Source organism: Pleurodeles waltl, chromosome 2_1, assembly GCF_031143425.1.
Source record: "Pleurodeles waltl isolate 20211129_DDA chromosome 2_1, aPleWal1.hap1.20221129, whole genome shotgun sequence".
Classification (NCBI taxonomy): Eukaryota; Metazoa; Chordata; class Amphibia; order Caudata; family Salamandridae; genus Pleurodeles; species Pleurodeles waltl.
In genome coordinates this window covers 810,662,277-810,675,796 of record NC_090438.1, presented here as the reverse complement: position 1 = coordinate 810,675,796, position 13,520 = coordinate 810,662,277, and the positions used below count along the sequence as shown (strand labels likewise).

General features: G+C 42.5%; 1 protein-coding gene across 4 annotated transcripts in view; it reads right to left on the bottom strand.

The window, feature by feature from the left end:
• Nucleotides 1-795: 795 nt before the first annotated feature.
• Nucleotides 796-13,520, bottom strand: part of C2_1H6orf62 (chromosome 2_1 C6orf62 homolog) — a 114,885-nt gene continuing 102,160 nt past the window's right edge. For 2 of the 4 annotated variants that reach the window (XM_069218706.1, XM_069218691.1), the window contains exons 2-5: nt 12,020-12,196; nt 5,059-5,184; nt 2,673-2,807; nt 796-1,996 (exon numbers count right to left, since the gene is read on the bottom strand). In XM_069218706.1, coding sequence (XP_069074807.1) covers nt 1,871-1,996; nt 2,673-2,807; nt 5,059-5,184; nt 12,020-12,196 — 564 coding nt within the window. In that variant the 3' untranslated portion in view covers nt 796-1,870. The remainder of the gene's footprint in view (nt 1,997-2,672; nt 2,808-5,058; nt 5,185-12,019; nt 12,197-13,520) is intronic. The other 2 variants (XM_069218716.1, XM_069218699.1) reach the window with 1 other exon arrangement.

Below are 13,520 nucleotides of genomic sequence, written 5' to 3'. Positions count from 1 at the left end.
ACCTAAAGTCATTGGTGTTTTTTGCTGTTCATACTGCTAATACTTCCATGACCGCAGAACTAATAGTATTTGCGTGGTGTACCTTGATTCAGACATCGCCCACTCAGGTTTGAAACGTTAAATGCTATATTCTGGAAAAATGATGTACATATACTGTGCCACAATGAATGGCAAATCTTTATGTATCGTTAAGGGAACTCATTGCGCAAAAGTGTGGGGCAGCAGTGACTGCCTGGGAAACCAACTAAGATCAGAAAGTTGTCGAGATAAATCAAGAGAATTTTAAAATATGCAGAAAGGAAAGTCAGTGCAGGCCTTCAAATCGTGCAAGATATCATTCAGTAAATGCAAAAGCGGTGAATTGATGTTTTTAATAGACTTAATTTCATTGAGACGTTGCATTTTTGCGTTATTGTCGAAACCAGTAAATGCAAAAAAACCATGGCTACTGTGTTTCTCAAATGCGTGTGTATATGCATGTCCCCGAACCCACCCCACCCCGTACATTCACCCACAGCGTCCACCCCCAAATTTTGAAATTCGCCTATTAGAGCAGACGCTGCAATGGTCGGTGTACGAGAAATGGAGCATTCTTAATTTGCAGAACTTATACCATTACCATGTGTTACTGCCTCTTCATTAAGACCTGCTTTCAATGAATGACTGTATTGAAGTGCACAAGAGCTTACAACGTTAATAAACCAGAATGCGAAGTTCTGCTTAATATGGTGCGAGAACAGATTCGGTTGCACGTTTTGTAGCATCGATGGAACACAAGGACTTGTCTCAAGTCAATTTCTTTTATAAATCAGAATTTCACCTCCTTTATTTTGATTCCCAATGTTGTTCAATTTTCAAACAAAAGCTAAATACAAATTTTAAACAGGAAAGCACTCATTTTACCCAAAGGAAGCAGGCTTGTACAGATTAACTTCAAGAAAGATTCTCAAACTTCAAAACCTTCTTTGTCAAAACTATACAGTAGTTTGTGTTCATTGCACAGTTTTAAAAACAAAGTAAAAATAACCCCAGCAGAACCAGCTTTGACAAACCAAGCTCCATGACAGTCCAGACTGCTCAATAGAAGTAAGCATTCCAAATAACGCGCTATGTAAGAATGCTACTTTAGTAACCAGCATTTGAACTCAATCTGCAGCCATTATACAAAAGTCTCTATGTATCCGTTAAAGCCTTCAACACAGCAACTAAGGCATTAATCTTACCCACTTTACATCTGCCTCTGCATAAACTAATCCACTGAGAAAAATACTTTCATGCAGTTCTGCAGAAACTGGAGAACGATTAAAAATCAAAGTGCCTGTAAACTCAAACATGGCCTTGTAAGAAAATAAAAACATAAATGGCCAGTAATGCACAAGATGCATTTCAATTAAACTTTTTTTTTTCATGTTTACTGCCTCTGGTCTTTTCATTAATATGAAAGATAGTGCACATTTCATTCATTCTATAATGGTCACATTAAAGCAATAGGGCTTTTACATCCATTACATTCACGTCGCACCCTTTAAATACTGCCAGAAAGAACATACTTAAAGATGTTAGGGAGCAGGACTAGCTCAAATGGGAAGATCAGTGCACCTCTTAAGTGTGCAACAGTCCCATTTCAATTCACATTTTAACAGAATGCACTGCAGCAATCGGCAATGCATCCTCTTTCAAAAGGTCCATGCAGAAAAAGAAAAAGTCCCGACAAATGATTCAAAACAAAATCCAGGATGAACAGGTTTCACAACGTACAAGTGTTCTGAGCATGAGTCCATTTTCTTCTTAAATTCAGAGATTTAATGGCAAGAAAACGAGGTTTTGCTGCTGTTGCATTGTGATCTTCTCCATTTGGCTGGCTGTAACCCTACTCTGGCATGTAAGGGCGGAGATGATCCTCAATGGTGCCAACTGCCCAGTGGGTGAGCTGCTCCTGTGGCAGATATAGGCAAATGCTGCATAGCTTGAAAATTGTAGCTTTGTTTCTAGGAGTCTGAAAGAATAAAAATCCTAAATGAGCAGGGGATATTCTTAAATGGCACACAACACTTACTTGATGCATTAACTTTAGCTGCTTGACCACAATGGGTAACTGATCCAAGGACGGTAGCAGGAGATAAAGTAAATTACTTAGCCACAGCTCTCATGCTGCCACATTCGCTGCAAACCCTTTGTGCAGATTGCAGTCAGAGGGCTTCTTCATTCATAACATAATTATGTAACAATATAGCCAGCATTCAACAAAAGTCCCACTAAAGAAATTTTTTTAATAAAAAAAGTCCCTTAGATCTTCGCTCTGGTCATGAAACCCTTATTTGATTAACAGGCAATTTAGGAATAGCCTAGTCCCCTAGAAATGTAATTAAACCTACATTGGATAAACTCTGACAATGGGAAATAAACTAAGGTATAGTCTGCTACAACGTTTATAAACTACGATTCACAGTGTCTGAACACAGCATGCCACTGACCAACCGGGCAGCTCGTGGGTGCTGGAGCCATTAAGCTACTTCAAATACGATAGTGCACATTCTACAAATTAACAGACATTTGACTTTGGTGAATTAGTGCAAAAGCAACTTGCTGAGCTAAGTAGTAATGAACAGTAACACTACAGTTATAACTAGTTTATATGAATAGGGCAAGACTAGTACTAGGAAATGCGTTACCTGCAAGAGCTGTCTGTCGATGAAGAGAAACACCGACTGGTTCGGATTGTTGATAACAATTCCAGTCTTATCCTTCCGGCTCAGTATGTGCATAAACTGTTTTTCGTAATCCCCATGATGAAATTCAAACCTGGCCTGCAGATGAATAGCACAACCATTAAAAACACTTAGAACTGGTTATAGTTCACTCTTAAACTCGGGCTTTGAAGCCCAGGACAAATTGGGCATAACCAAGCCCAACAAACGAGCCTTTTAAGCGACACCTTTACAGGAGTGAGAAGGGTGGCGAGGTTATTAGAACTACAGATAATAAAGCTGAGAAGCACTGAGTCACTCCTAAGATTTAAAAAAAAACCAGGCCTACATATAGTTTAAAATGGGCTCAAAAGGGGTAACATTTTCTTTGCCACAAAAAAATTAACAGGGTGTAGAGAAACCCTCAATGCTCGAGTAGAACTCAATTACACTAAAGCATGTATACGGAGTTTCAAGTCCATGCATCACAAAAGTGTATATGATCAGTCCATATGCGTCTGAAAACTAACACAAAAGACAATGGCCTATTAAAATGGATCGTTTGGTCAGGCACAGACTTAAACAGGGCACATTTTGGCAAGATTCTATTGAGATTACCTTCCCGAGAAGGGTAATAGATTTGTATATCAAGCAATGACCATCATGAATCATGAGCCACACCACACAGAAGAACAGTTCAGATTGGCATACATCTCAAAATGTTCAATGCAGCATACGGAAGAAGATACCAGACAGCTAGTGTAGTGAAATTATGCTACTGCTATTCTTTTTTGCAGATCTGTCCTTTATAGATTCAATATGGATGGTCTCTCAAACTGATTAAGAGCATGGAAGACCATCTTTATCAAGAACATGCTTAACTCGTGCAGCACACAATCCTGAAGAGCAATTGACAAATTTTCCTAGCTCACAGCAAAGATAATCAACTGAGTTTCAATGTCAAATGTTAGAAAAAGCATATGCGTTTTTATTCATACAACCCTTGGCCCCTTAGGTAAAGAGAAGAAAGCCACTCTACAGAGCTTTCCATTATAAAATGGCCATTCTATTCACTGACAACTAAACAAAAGTAATTTGAATCACCTGGAAGATATGGGACACTGGTTTATGCACAACTTGTTAGGCGTAGTAATGGCATCTAAATGGGACTTAGATGGGAAGTTTGACTTGGCCATTAAAGTTTTTAATAGCCAAAGGTTTACTGGGTTGTTTTGGTTCACTGCACTGTTGCATGATTCACTTTTGGTTAAGATTTAGCTGTTTGAGAGATCTTGCATTTTCCTCTCAAATGCATGGTATAGTGAGGAATTCATGGCGGTCTTCATGATGGTGAGGTAGACCCTGAGGCTACAAAAAAAAAAAAACGCAAGCAAACATTACCACCATATAGCCCAAATTGAGTGACTATTTGCACAGAATTCGTGTGGCAATATGCAGTTTGGTTGTCTCAAAAAATAACCTGTATCAGTCAAACAACTTCATTATGTGTAATCTGTCCAGAAGGCAAACCTACGAATCTTGTGGGTTCATTCAGAAAAGTTGTTCTTCTGATAGTTCACGAAAGGAAACCTGTGTTCAGTTTTCTATAATGGTATAATCATGAACCTGCCTTGCTCTATTGACAGACCTGTAGATCTCTGGAGGTAGTGTTGGGGTTGCAGTAGCATTAAGGTTGCATTACCTAAGAGAACCCTAGGTCTGCTCTTGGGATGAATTTGCCGAGATGCCCAAAGGAATTCCAATTGTCTTGAACTTTAAGTTATCTTTCTCACAATGGAATGCTGGACTTTGTAAATAGCTTTGCAATCTTTCTCAGAAAAAAAAAAAAAAAAAAAAAAAAAAAAAAAAAAAAGGAGTCAGGCATCACGTGTTACCTAAACGCTCCAGACTACATTGATGAAGTTTATTATATGGACAGGATTGCAAGACTACAAAGTAATTCTGGACACTTGTTTGGCAGACTATGATCTGGATAACTTGGTGTTTTTTTTCCACACAAGACTTCTGAATGCCTTGTACTTTTGTTTAGTAACCAATAACATGAACTGTTACTTTTCACAGGGGATTAGCTTTATCTAATTATAAAGCCTGGGGAAGGACTGGATTAACGTCTTTTACATGGAAATCATAATAAAACGGTGTAGTTTTTCACATGAAACAAAAAAAGCACTTTGACCTATTTAAAAGTATTTATATTTGCTATTAGCTTTCAGCATGCACAACTGTAAAACTACCAGTTACCGAAGAAACTCACAGTAATATAGTCCTCAAAATGAATTGACTTTGAAAAATGTGCTGTCGGCCTATGACACCTACACTGTAAGCAAAAAAAAATAACAAAAAAAAATACCTGCACTGGCCTGAAAGGCTCATCATCAGACCCTTTCCATCGAGAAAACAGGAGGCATACAATCTTCTCAATGTCATTTCGAGGCCAGAGCATGAAGTCCATCTCTTGAGTACACCCAATAACATCCTGTTAAGAAATGTTTTAAAATTAATATTGCTTTTCACAGCATTCGACAAAAGCAAGAGGACGAATTATACTTTCCAGAGTGCATGTTTTAAATATCAGTTTATTAAGGGAACAAAATGGGCAGAAAAAAATTGCACCTGAAGTAAGGAGTAACTAAAAGAATGGCTTAATTAGTACAGGATCAAAAGGGCCAATAATTAGGCTTAGTCAACAAACACCAACAAAGACTGCTGGATCTAAAAGCTATGAACCGACATTTTGGTTTGTAGAGCCTTGTGGGCCTTACCAGCACTGTAAGGCCACCATTTAGAGGGGAGACAACTTGTTAAATACTTTTAGGACTACTGTTTAGGCAAGATAGCAAAGTAGTAAACAAAATGGGCTGTATTAACCCCTTGTGTGCCCAGTACAAGCTGGTCTCGTCCTTGGTTGCTGTGTGCAGAGGACGAGACCAGCTGCACCCGGCTCATGAGGGGTGTGGCAGGGGAGGTGGAGCACTACCACTCCCTTGTGAGCCACATCCCCGTACAACCCCCCCTCCAGTGACATCTGATGACAGTACGCAATCACATGCACTGACCTCATGGGGGCAGGCAGAGGCAGGAAAGGCCTTTCCTTTCATGCCTCTAAGCATTTCTACAGCCCGATTGCGTGTGTGTGTGTTTTGCGGGGGGGGGGGGGGGACAGAACTCAGACACCAGGGAGTTTTTTTTTGGGGGGGGGGGGGGAGGGGGATATTTACTTTAAGCCATTTCAGCACCCCACCCACAGATCGGCCTATTTTTAAGAAGACCATTTGCCCTCAAGGGGGGGGGGGGGGGGGGGGGCTGTGCGCCAAAGCCCAGAGACCAGGGAATATATATATATTTTTTTAAAGGGTGGGGCCATACCCAACCTTAAATAACTAGGGACAAAGTTGTTCTGCCCACAGGTAGGCAGATGGGGCAATTACCCCTGATCAACTTTCCTTGGGGGGGGGGGGGGGGTTAGGGGTCGCAGAAAGCTTACCAGATGTAGGGAATTAAAAAATAGTGGGGGTGGCTACAGTAACGGGGTAACAGTCTTTCAGCTCTCCCCTCTCACACAAACATAGTATCTATTTGGGCCATGAGATCTTGTCCAACTCAAAATCGTCCCACTTGGAATGGGGAGGGCTGCACTTTTTGGACTTTGGGATGCTGCATGGAGAAATATCTATGAGACCTAGACTCATCTGAAAACTAAACATCTGGGTGAGTCCAGGGTGGTGTGCTTCACATGCACCCCACACCATTTTCTTATCGATAATGCCCTGCAAACCTCCAACTTTGCTTGAAATCACATTTTTCCCACATTTGTGTGATGGGACTTTCTGGAATCTGCAGGAACCCCCCCCCCCCCCCCCACACACAAAAAACACTGCTTTTCTGGACCCGCTTTGGTTCCCACTCATGACGTTTTTGGCTCTTCCCTGTCACAGGCACTTGCTCTTGGCCCACCTACGCAAGTAAGGTTTCATTTTTATCAGGAGGCTGAGGGGACCGCTGGGTGGTAGGAAATTTGTGCCATTGCAGTGATCCCACAAAAATGTGGGGAAATTATTTTTTTAGCTACATTTGACGTTTGCTGAGCATTCTGGGCAAGAAAACACTGGGGGATCCACAAAAGTCACACCTCCCTGGACTCCCGTGGGTGTCTTTTTCAGAAATGTCTGTTTGGTAGGTTTCCCTAGATGGCTGCTGAGCCCGGGACCAAAAACGCAGGTGCCACCCCCGCAAAAACAGGTAGTTTTGTATTTGATCATTTTGATGTGTCCGCGTATGGTTTTGGGGCATTCCTGTCTCAAGTGAGGTACCATTTTTATCGTGAGACCTGGGGAATGCTGGGTAGATGGCAGTTTGTGGCTCCCCTCAGATTCCAGAACTTTGCAGCACCATTTCCTGTCCCCGGCACTAGGCCTAACCACACAAGTGAGGTACAATTTTTATCGAGAGACTTGGGGGGGGAGGGGGGGAATTCTGGGTGAAAGGAAATTTGTGGCGCTTCTCCGATTCCATAACTTTGGCACTGAAATGTGAGGAAAAAGTGTTTTGGGCCAAATTTTGAGGTTTGCAAAGGATTCTGGGTAACAACATGGCGAGAGCCCCACTAGTCACCCGATCGTAGATTCCCCGAGGTGTCTAGTTTTAAAAAAATGCACAGGTTTGGTAGGTTTCCCTGGGTGCTGGCTGAGCTAGTGGCCAAAATCCACAGCTAGTCACTTCCCCCCCCCCAAAAAAAACACGTCATTATTCCAATGTAAAGATGGGATGTGTCCATGTTGCGTTTCCGGTCGTGGGCATAAGGTCTACACACGCAAGTGAGGTACCATTTTTATCAGGAGACTTGGGGGAACACAGAACAGAACAAGTGTTATTGCCCCTTTATTTTCTACATTTTTTCCTTCCAAATATAAGACAGTTGTAAAAAGGACAACTGTTTTGAGAAATGTCCTGTAATTCACATGTGAGCATAGGGACCTCGGAATTCAGAGATGTGCAAATAACCACTGCTTCTCAACACATTATCTTGCGCCCATTTTGTGAATACAAAAGTTTCCTCGATACCTATTTTTCACTCTTTATATTTCACCATATGAATTGATGTACACCCAGTATACAATGAAAACTCATTGCAAGGTGCAGCTCCTTTATTGGCTCTGGGTACATACAGTTCTTGATTAACCTACAAGCCCTATATATATCCCCTCAACCAGAAGAGTCCAGCAGACGAAACAGTATATTCCTTTAGAAGATCTGACATTGCATAAAAAAGTTAGATTAAAATGTGGAGAAAAATGGCTGATTTTTCACCTCAGTCTTTTATTTCAGCTATTATTTTCTGTAGGAAAACCTTGTAGGGTCTACACAAATTACCCCTTGCTGAATTCTGTCTACTTTTTTTTTAGAAATGTTTAGCTGTCCGGAACACAGCATAGGTTTATGCCCAATTCCATTACTAAATGGAAGGAGGCTAAAAGCCCAAGTAAAAATGGGACATATGCCCCTGTAAAATGCCAAAATTGTGTTGAAAAATTTGTTTGATTAAAGTCTGCCTGTTCTTGAAATTATGATTTTAGCACCGTAAACCCTCTGTTGATCCCATTTGATGGGGGGACCTTCTGCAGCCTCCCCCCACCATTTTTTCTAGGGGAAAAAACGACATTTTTGCTGTATTTTGGCTAATTTCTTGGTGGCCTCCAGGGGAACCCACAAACTCTGGGTACCTCTAGAACCCCTAGGATGTTGGGGGAAAAATAAAAGATGCAAATTTAGCATGGGTAGCTCATGTGGACAAAATGTTTGAGGGCCTAAGCGTGAACTTCCCCAAATAGTCAAAAAAGGGCTGACACCTTCATTCTGAGCCCCAGGGCACTTTTGTATTACAGAACAGGCTAGAGATACTGCTTACATGGCTATTTCTGAAATATGGATCATGCCAGCACGCATTTAGGGACATCCCAATCACAAAGGGCCACAGAAGCAAAGAAGCAGCCACGAGGCACCCACCTACAGGGTGATCCCTCCCTTTTAAAGGTGAGGCCGGGTCAGTCATTTCTGTGAAAAGTAAACCGATGCCTTCAAACAGCTGGTCTTCCTTTCACTAATGCATTGTTTCCAATGCAGGTTTGAGTTTGCAACTGCACTGGTAACAGGGCACTGACTTTAAAGTACACCTTTTTTAGGGGCGAGCCTGCAGTGCATGCGCTCGCACATGCGTATCGCAGCAAGACGCTTTAGGGTTTAGAAAAGGGCTCGGAGCCCTGTCGACATCACGTCAGTGTTTTTCATTGGTTAGTGGGCTTGCCAATTAAAATGCTTGCTTTCATTAGTTGAAGGCATGCATACGCCATGCCTTTTCCAGTGGCTAGCCCTCCTCGAGCACATCGACCAAGTACAAAAAACATGCGAGGCTTGCTGTTTTCTGTCTGGCTCGTTGACTACTTTTTCTCTAATCTACTAGCGCGATTTCGCTTGGCAGAAGTCGAGCGCTTTACATAGTTAATGCACTTTTTCGGCTACGTACATAAATGCACTTTTGCCGAGAGCGCTGTAAACTCCTAACCAGACTTTTCACCTATCAGCTCGAACATGAGCAAACGCGAGACCGGTTGCATTGCAAATGCTTGTTTAAAGTAGGTCAGTGAAGAATGAGTCCATTTGTAATGCTGCTTATTGCTAAACAGGAAAAACATGTTATATGTGCTGCTTGCAATGGATAATCACTTAAAGTATTTCTACCAGTTTAAAGATTAATGCTGCCAACAGAACTTCTGGCACTTCCTAATGCTAGGTCTCAGGATCACGTGGTATAGTGCTACTTTCAAAAGGTTAGTTGATGATTTATGATAAGGACCAGGTGTACATTGATGCAGCTCAAAGACGTGGCCTGTGATACCCAATATTCATGATTTGTCACTGATGGACAGCCTCCCAGGCAGCAGATTTGTTGACAAAGCGGGAGGAGATATTCTCTACCCCCCAACCCCACCCTTTTAGTGGTATTTCAGATGGTACATTCTGCTTTCCCTTACCCAACAACATACAGCAATAAGTCATAGTAAATAGGCTAATTTCTTAGTTGGTCTTAATGTATTCACAGCATGTTCCTCCAAGATTGGTTTAACCAACTAGTAAACTTACACTGGGTGTATTCTGCCTCCAGTGTGTATGCTCGATCAGAGGTCGGAGCTATGCCTGATCTGCTATGCTGCATCAAGGTTCGTTTTTTTTTGGGGGGGGGAGGGGTCACTAGTGGGATGATCCCCTCAGGTACTGTCCGAGGCAATGCTCACCTCCTCCCCTTGGTATGCATTGTCATCTGTGTCACTGGTTGTGTCCAGTGTCTTCCCACTCTGCATCCACTTCTGTCCCCATGGGGGCGATTCCCCTGCGTCTCATCCCTCTGCAGTGCCCGTTCTTCTGCCCTCGCCCAGCACAACATCTGCCACCCAGGTCTCCAGTTTCAGGCCACTCTTCATCACGCCAGAGCCAGGTCAATTTATTTCCCACCTTCTTGGGTTGCGGTCTGCTAATGAGGCCCATCAAGCACACCGATGGTGTAATGTCCAGTGGTCTGCTTAATGTATGGGTAGTCCTTAAAACTACTGAGTCCCAACAAATCCCCATGTCATATGGCAAAAATGCGCATCTAGTAACTGACAACGGAGGCATCCCCCCGAGGTTTCATCATACAGGTGGTTGATTCGGGGGGAGGGGTGTTGTCCTGTGTGTATTTGAGGTGTGCCCACAATACCGTATGTGCATAAACTAGGACCCTGGCACATTCAGTGCGTCAGTTCTCTTCCCAGGTCTGTCTCCCACCTGTGTCTAAGGCTATCCAGCGACCTTTCCACCATCCTGTATATAACCACGAGATCAGGTGGGATTTCCCACTTATGGGGAACACTGTTTGCAAGTTGCAAGACAGCAGCTGTGGGAAATGCCTCCTCGCTGTCACCACAAATTTCCCTTAGGGCTCTCAACATAGCATCGAGGGAGGTCAAATAGTAAAATGCAAAAACAAGGGAGTGAGCTGGAATATTAATGGGCCTAGTCAGAGTATGGAAAGCAGTCAAGCTCTCCCCTTTCAAATTCGGTGGATGGGTGCACTTCTTTTGCTGCTTTATAGAAGATGTTTAGGTTGTCAGTGCAGACTCCCCCACAGAGCTATCTACTTCTGTGCTAAAATAAAGAGCTTCTGGAGCATTACGTTGCATCACTTCAGAGTTTAGGTGTTTTTTGGGCTCCTGCAGACAGGAATAAAGGCAGTCTATTTTAAAGGTGACTGTCTGGTTTATTATATATACGCTAACAGAAGGACTAGTACAAATCGGATGGCTACACTTCTGGGCTACAGATTGTACTTTACAGGATTCAATGTTGTATAGAAACATCAGTTGCACATTCTGCCACAGCCTACTTATGACAAATCTTGTAGCGGTCTTCCTCGCGTATGCTACTTGGTGAAAATGAATTCTATATCGGACTGGGAGCTCAATTATGCTTGAACTTTCTCTACTTCTCACTGCAGCCAACAAAAACTACAACTCCTGTGATCCTCACATTGTCACCAAACATTTGACTATATAAACCAATAATAGTGTCCATGACGCTATATATAATGTGGCAGCATCCTCTGCAAGTCCTCTTTGTGCAAATGGTAGTGAAAGTAGATCTCCCTTTGTGGCCCTTTGAAATGTGTTTCTCCTCGTTGGCTGAAAGAATAGAAAATAAATTAACATTCTATATGCATGTGATAAGACCCCACACAAAATGTTCAGAACCTTAAACTGTTTCAACAAATTCAACACCAACAATCTGAGGGTTTATGGAGGTTTAGTTGTTGGCAGCTGTGAGAAAAGCACCGAAATTTAAAGCATGATCTTCGCCTCTGTCCTTAATAAAAATTTAAATTTCCCTTCAAGCTAGCTAGGGAACTTCATTTAAGGCTCATGAACAATTAACATTTGGCATAAGACACTGGCAAATGTTCAGATATTCATCTTTGAAATTAACCTACTTCAGATTATCTGTGTTGTGCACTACTTGTTCATTTGGGGTTGTTGCTTAACTATGCTGAAGTTGGAGATCTGGCTCCCACAGAGTAAGTTTCAAACATCGATCTCATCAACCCCATCTTTAAGTAGTACTTGGTTCTTCGTGCTTGGAAATGCTAAGCAAGAAGGAATTTTTAGGGGCAGGGACAGGTTTGTCTCCTTAGCTGTACTTTATAAAACCTGTTACACAAGCTGGACTGAATTGGATAAACAATTTGAAAAACACTACTATATGGTTCAACATTCAACTGACATTACCCTGCGCATGGACTGGTAGCGCGGTGCATGAAGTTGTACTATATCCTTCTGTAGAAGCTCGAAGGAACTTTCCAAGGAATAGCTGGAATCTCGCACACCTTTCAGAATATTTTCTTCGTAATTATTTGTCATAACTGGTATCACTTCAGACACTTCAAAAAGTGCTGACCTTTTCTTCTGAAAGAGAGGATAACGTTAGTCTTAAATGGGTAGGCTGTAAGCTTAAAATAATCAATTGAACCCGTTGAAGTTAACCTGCAAGCTTTAAAGGGGAATATCAGTAGCAGCTTTAAACATTTTACACAAGCCAGCAGCATTACACAATATAAAGTCTAAAGGAACTGTTACAACAACCAGGAACTTGCGCAATACCTGATTTTATCAAATGTCCTTTAAGACCAATCTTATTTAATCAAATGAGAGCTTCTAAAAAAATTAATCGCTAAGAAAAAACTAGCAGCAGTAAATGCAGGAATGAGGCATTCAGTTGATATATCATGTGCATCTTGTGTGCCAATTTGGAGCAGTGAGGGTGATACAACCGATCAGAATAAAGCACTGATAGCATATATAAAAATCTTGCTTTTTTCACAACACTACTTAGCAGCAAAAATCTGCTGCAGCAAATCCCAGGTGGTGTGTAGGAGGGAAAGTTTTTTTTTTTTTTTTTTTTTAAAACCTTGTTCCTGCCACCGCCTCACTTCCCTTCCGAGGATGTTGGTGTCCCAGCAGTCCCTTGGACACCAACACCGATTGCCCCATGCAACCCTGGTGCTCCTCATGCTATAACTAGCATGCTATACCTAGAATGAGAGCAGTCTCATGATTGGTCCGAGTGTCCAGGTCTGCTGCTCAGAGTCTGCAGTTTCTCCAACCCAGCTGAGCAACACAGCCAGGTTGGAGAAACCTAAGGGCACATGTCAGTTTGGCTGGCCTAAGACAGCCGGCCAAACTGACATGCGCCCTTACTCCACTCCTCCCACGGCCCAGCCCCACCCCTCCTTGCACATGCTCGCTGAGCCAGCAGCTGAAAAATAAAATGGTAGTAAACTGTTTTTATTTTTCAGCTGCTGGATCAGCCGGTAGGGCAATGCTCCGCCACTGCGAAGGAGCCACCCCAGGCAAAAATTCAGCCTTCAAGAATGAGCCAGATAAAACAGCCAATAGACTGCTAAAACAATCAACTGTGGCTTCTTTTAAAGTTGGCAAAGCACGTGTTGTAAATAACCCTTAAAGTACTTCCACCCCATTTCTGCTTAAGGAGCACACTGTGGATACTTAAGAGCTGGCGGAGAGAAAGGAAACATAGCACAGGGTGCTAATTTTCCTGGGCAAGTAGTGGGTGCAAAGCAGACTGGCACAAGCGGTGCCAAGCACTACTGGCCGAGCCTGCTGCTGTTCCCCTTGCAAAATTTGAATAGGCCAGTCAAGCCTGGGGGACGCAGCTCAGAGCGCATGTGGCCCACAGCAGCATAACCTCGAGAGCTTTGTGAAAGCCCAC